Below are 6369 nucleotides of genomic sequence, written 5' to 3' on the forward strand. Positions count from 1 at the left end.
TTAAGACTTACGTTAAGTGTTTAAGAAAACTGACTGTCGATAGTAACTATGTTAGGATTTGGTATGAGCAACTTGAACACGTAACTAGTCATACCGAGCAAAACCAAGGTGAGTTCATCTCTTTTGAGCATGCGTCCCGGTGGTTGGGACAGTCTTTGGGTATCCCTGTGAGGGATGGGTTTTTGGGTAACTTGTTTGGGTATTCCTGAGAGGAATATGTCCTGTTGTAAATCGGTAATGTTAGATAATATACTCATCCTATCACCTTTAAAGTCCCTCCGTGTTGTTTGGTTACCTGAGAGGTAACATGGTATTAGTTAGTAGTGCTACTTAGGTTTGGCAACCTCACCCCGTACCTGGGAGGACGGGTGTTGAACTAATGACCTAGTCATGACCAATGCTTTGATAGGAGCATTGGAGAAAGGGCAATGTATATCAGGAGCCGTCTTGTATTCGGGGTATTATCAACATTGTAAATTCAATGGAATAACTAAACACTTGGTAACCGACGTTTTCGTAAAACTATGAACTCACCAGCGTTGTCTGATACACTTGTTGCATGCTCGCAGGTCGTTAGATATCTTGGATTTGGGAACTTGCTGTCTGGAGTAGCTGGAGTGGTCATGGGTCGACTAGAGAGATTCATGTGATTGAATACTTGACACTATACATTGGTTTTGAAACAATTTAACTTTGGTTTACTCTTTACTTCCGCTGAACGTGTTGGTTTTCATTAAACTTGTTGATGACATTTTTTCATAATAATTGGGGATTTTATTTATAAACTTGAATGGGTTCCATGTAATTAGTGGCTCGTTGTTAGTACGTCACACGCCTAACAAGGACATTCCCTAGGTGGTATTTTGGGGGTGTGACAGTAACGGTCAAAAAATTCTTCATCCCGGTGGACAGGAACTTTTCCCCGGTCTGGGGAGAGGGTGTTCCTAGGGCTGGCATATCGTGTATACCCGTACACGATAAGACACGACACGGTAAGACACGATACACGAAATCCGTTACACGAACACGACACGATAACTTATCGTGTCCTTTTTTTCAAACACGAACACGACACGATATACACGAAAATTACCTGTTAATACCTGTTAACATGACTATTCGACTGTTATACACGAAAATTACCTGTTAATACCTGTTAACACGAACAAAATCACGAACACCACATGCTATCTGAGAGTTACAGAGGGAGTTTAGGGTTTTATTTTTTTTGAATTGAACGAGGAATGAAAATAGAAAGGAATTAAGGAACCCACACGCACATGGCTGATGAGTTTTATTTAATTTAATTTCTTATCGTGTACTAACGGGTATTAACAGGTAAACAGGTATTTAACCTGTTTATACACGAAAATTAACAGGTAATATCGTGTCTACCTGTTTGGTACACGATACCTGTTAAGGCCATACACGATACCTGTTAACTTCGTGTAGGTTCGTATCGTGTATTCGTGTATTCGTGTAAAATTGCAGGCCCTAGGTGTTCCCCGTCAGGGTTCCCCTCCACTTCGACATCCCGAAGCGTCTTCCCGGTCCACTTCCTCTGATCTAACTAACAAGAAAAAAATAGGCCTAAAAATTCAAATCCTAAATCAATAATTTGGAATATAAATGGTAAAACCAAAACCAATCAAACTATCCAAACTAGGGGTGGCAATTGTGTCAGGTTGATAGGTTGGCGGTTGACGGGTTGTTGGGTTGAAATGTTCAACCCGAACCCGACCCATATTATTATTCGGGTCAAAGATTTCAACCATAACCCGACCCATATTAATTCGGGTCAATCCAAACCCGACCCGTTTAACCCATATTTTTAAATCAGTGATATAAGTTGACGATTTATAAACGAGTTGTTCGGTTTTAAGCGGTTTATCGATAACATGTTTAATGATAAGTATGAGTGTGATAAATAAATAATATAATGTGTCAAAATTAACATTATTATAACGAACCATGTAAAATAGAAACCGAAAAAACAAAAACAAAAATATAAAAGATTTTTTTTATCTAAATAGTTAAACGGGTTAATGGGTCAACCCGAACCCGACCTGTTTTTTTAAACGGGTCGTGTTAGTTGACCCAAACTGTTTTCTTCGTGTCGGGTTAACGAGTCGTGTCAAGAATTGCCGCCCCTAATCCAAACCCATCAATCAAGCCTAAAAATAAAAAATGATCGATTTTTAGAAACCAACCCAAAGCCGAACCCCATTCCTTTGTCATCCCTAATTTTGTAATCTTTTTTTACAGGTCGTTGTGCTAGCAAGTAACATTCATCAAACTCAATTATTATTTTTTTAACAGCAAGAAACGACGTGTCAATCACCGTGATATCAAACGTTGTGGCCAAGGTCGACTACTCGACCGCCACCAACCCCTTGGCTTTCCCCATATGCGCGAAAACCCGACTTCCACCCACCCGAAAACACGAATAATCAGTAAAACCTCACCTCCCATATAAGTCAAACCGACACCACCCGCATTCGATTTTCAAGTGGAAGTCGTAAAAAATAACGAGGGAAGTAAGAATCGAAATTGAGTCACAAGGAACCCACTCCACCACTACCTCAATTATTGATACATTTAAATTTCAAACAAACACAAGGGCATTCAAGTCTTTAACCACACTACCATCTTTTCCCATCACCAATAATTTTTTATAAAAAATAAAATCATAAAAACCAAAATCAAGAACACAGGAAAGGGGGCAGAACCTCCCAATTAGGGTTCATAAACCCACACAATAATCTCTATACAAAATGTATAGATCACACTTCTACTCAACTATTCAGTAACAATCTTCATCACTTCATCAATTTCATCCATCCTGAAACCCTAATTTCCGTCGTCGTACGTCCGTACAACCAGATCCATCATGCGCAACGGCAAAATGGCAGCTCAGGCGACCGTCGGATCTGAATCGGCGACCGGAGTTAGGTACAGAGGCGTAAGGAAGCGACCGTGGGGAAAGTTCGTTGCAGAAATCAGAGATCCGTTGAAAAAAGCTAGGGTTTGGCTCGGTACGTTCGAATCGGCGGAGGAGGCGGCGCGTGCATACGACGCCGCTGCTCGGAACCTTCGTGGAGATAAAGCGAAGACGAATTTTCCGGTCGCCGGTGTACGAAACCCTAGCGGTTACGCTCAGCAAACGGAGGATGTAGTTGTTGTTTCTCAGTTTCCGACGTGTAGTAGTTTGAGTAGTACGGTGGAGTCTGTTAGCGGACCACGGCGCGTGACGGAGGCGGAGGCTGTGCGGCCGCGCGTGCTCGTTACGGCGGTGGTGGATGATTGTGATTATTGTGATAGTTCGTCGTCTGTGGTGGTTGATGAAGGTGATGTTGAAGATATTGTTACGTCGTCGTTTCAGAAAGTGATTCTGCCGTTTGATTTGAATGTTCCGGCAACGGTGGATGACACGTGTGGTTTTCCGGTGGACGGTGGGTTTATCTGTACGAAGCTTTGTTTGTGATGTTTAAGGGTTTTTTTTTTTTTTACACTTGTTTGTTGTAATAGTTTGTAGTTAAAGTTGACTGGATCAAGGTTCATTAAGATGAACTTTCAAGGTTGAATTGTGGTTGAGTTTTTAGTTAACTGGTTAGAAATTATATTTGTGTTTGTGTGCTCTGTATGTATACTATTTATTTTTTTATACTATATGGTTCGGTCGGGTGATGGTTTCTTAAGCCGGATACAAACAGTCGCGGTTGAGATGATACACACTCGAGCATGACTAGTAACACTTGCAGAATGGTAAACTTGATTTTAGAACTTAGGGTTAGAAACTCGAGCTCAGATTAAATGATACAAACTCAAGCATGGCTAGGTAGTAACGATTGCAGAGTGTTAGGCTCGTGTTTAAAACTTAGTGAAGGGGTATGGTCCCAAAAAGCCGCGCAAACCTCATTAAGGTTGCGTGTGGGACCATACTCCTTATCTTAATAAACTTCTTATCAAGAGTCTCGCGCGAGATATACCACCTTCTGCTCTACGTCGCGCGATGTCCCGTCCACAAGAAGTTCTGATATCAACACTCAGCATACTAAACGAGCACATGGTCATACTAACCCGCGCGGGGTTAGTTAGATGCTCAACAGGAGCCGCATAGGAGGGCGGCGTAAGGCTACCTCCAGTGGTACACAAGGTACAAGTGGCAGTGAAGAGAGCCAATGAGCGCCCAGCAGGCTCTGGTCAATCGTGCGCCACGATCGTCTGACGAGAAGTACGTAAGGACGCCTACGTGGCACCAATCAGGGGACGGAGACATCTGTCCCACGATTTCCACTTGTCTGCTGATGGCAGAAGAGCAGCAGGGCCGACAACGACACGTGGCTCCAATCAAGGTGCGCCAGCACCGAAGAACTTCTAGAAGCCACTAAACGGTCTACACCAGTGAGACAAAGAGCACATCCGTTGTGTTGTCCATTTCCGGCCCAAGGCCCATCAGCCCATATCCTCTTACACCTCTCCGGCTATAAATAGAGACCTCACTCCACAGGTTAAACATTCTATTCCCTCTACTCTCACTCTGAACACTTAATTATCCTCCCAAAGCAGTCGCTTATTCTCACGCCGGAGCGTGGTTAAGAGGGAAACCCCCACATTCCCCTCTTAACGAGTAACGGTGTTCTGTTTTGCAGGATTAAGGCACCAAGTCGGAGCTCAAATATTCACGAGAAGATTAACCATTATGGCAGAAACATAAACCAAACTAATTAGTCCCTTAATTAGTTCAGTGTTTCTTCATTGGCGCCCACCGGTTTTTTCTATAACCATCCTCATCTTCTTTTATTTGAGCCTTCATCTTTTCTTCCTTCGATCATGGCTGGTGAAGGAATCACTCCAGAGTTCGGCTTCGGAGCCAACTCTAACGCGGCGTTGGGTGAGGGAATCCAAAACTTCCAAGCCCAAATCGAAGAAATTGGTGAAGTCGAAGTAACCAATACTGGGGGCCCGCGCGGGAGTATCACCTGCATCACCCGGACGGTCACCCAAGGAAACAATGGAGAAGGGCCTTCGAACCCAACACCGCCGCAGAATGTTTCCGCATTACTAGGGCTACCAGAGGGCGAGACTCCGGCCTCATGGTACGCCAAGAACATCGCCACTATCAATGCAGCGTACCAGTCGCTGATTGCGCAACAAGCAGTTTTGACGACAGAACCGTCCTTGGTGACTCCTCCAAGTCAAGGGGCGCGCCAGATGCCCCCACCGCCCAATCTCCAAGGCAGAATAAACAGGCCTCCCCCTACCAGACGTTTGAGCGTACACGACACGCGCGACACAAGAGGGGAAACAGATAGTTATTACGACTATCCGTCAACCCTTCAACGAGGCCCTGTTCACAGCCGGCTCACGCCGCGCAACATGAACAACGAATGGGAAGAGACAGACCCGAATGATCCAACTTGGGTAGATGACGAGGGTTCGTCAGTCTTTAACCGCTTGCCAAAAAACCACGAGTACTTCAAGCCGAGACAGCACATCGGGTACACAGAAGAAGCTGGGAGAGATTTCCGCCTGGCATACAGACCAGCGGAAGCTGCGGAACATTCCAAGTTTATCCCAAAAATCGCACTCGCGCCGCTTTCACGAGAAAAGTTACCTCCGACTGTCGGAAAGTTCAACGGATTGATTGATCCCGACGATCACGTCAGAACATTCACAAGTGTAGGCTGCATGGGAGGCTAGAACATGCCTATGTGGTGTCACTTGTTTATTCAAACTCTTACTGGGGCTGTTCGCGCCTGGTTCGACAGCCTCCCGCCAGGAAAGATCAAATCTTGGGTAGATTTCAAGACGCAGTTTTTAAGCTACTTCAGCCAACAACGTCGCTACCAGCGCGACACAGCGGAAGTAGAATATATCTGGCGAAGAGATGGTGAAGGTCTGGAGGACTTCATCACCCGTTTTAACAAGGAATGTTTGGAGATAGGCGGCGTCAGTGAGCAACTCATGCGCTGTCATTTCAAGAAAGCTATCCACTGCATAGTCTCATCAGAACTATCACAGGCAAGGATGGAATGCCAAAGGAGTGGGATAAACTCATGGAGGCTGCAAAGATCGTCGCGCAAACCGAGGAATCACTCGCTGGCAACAAGAGTTATTATTCCGAAGATCGATTCTCCAGAGGAAACAAGCGCGACAACAACAAGCGCAACAAATACAAGAGTAACGATTGGAAGTCTGGGAGATCAAGAGGCCATGACGAAAGGCCGCGCTACAGGGAAGACGCGCGTGACACAATTGACCGAATCGGTTACAAGAAAGCAGTCAAAGATGACAATCGTGACAAGCACTGGACTCCGCTCACAAAAACGCCAAAAGAAGTATTGATGACGGAGAATCACGATTTCA

The 6369-nt window shown here is 44.8% G+C and overlaps 1 protein-coding gene across 1 annotated transcript; it reads left to right on the top strand.

Annotated features, from left to right (window-relative positions):
• Window positions 1-2678: 2678 nt before the first annotated feature.
• Window positions 2679-3694, top strand: LOC110898980 (ethylene-responsive transcription factor 3-like). The gene has a single exon (XM_022145839.2). It carries the CDS (start codon window positions 2891-2893, stop codon window positions 3482-3484), a length of 594 nt encoding a protein of 197 aa, XP_022001531.1. The 5' UTR covers window positions 2679-2890; the 3' UTR covers window positions 3485-3694.
• The last annotated feature ends 2675 nt before the right edge of the window (window positions 3695-6369 follow it).

The sequence above is a fragment of the Helianthus annuus genome, chromosome 13 (assembly GCF_002127325.2).
Source record: "Helianthus annuus cultivar XRQ/B chromosome 13, HanXRQr2.0-SUNRISE, whole genome shotgun sequence".
In the NCBI taxonomy this organism is placed as follows: Eukaryota; Viridiplantae; Streptophyta; class Magnoliopsida; order Asterales; family Asteraceae; genus Helianthus; species Helianthus annuus.

Coding starts and splice junctions, on each gene's coding strand:
- LOC110898980 (XM_022145839.2), top strand. CDS start 2,891: ATGCGCAACGGCAAAATGGCAGCTCAGGCGACCGTCGGATCTGAATCG.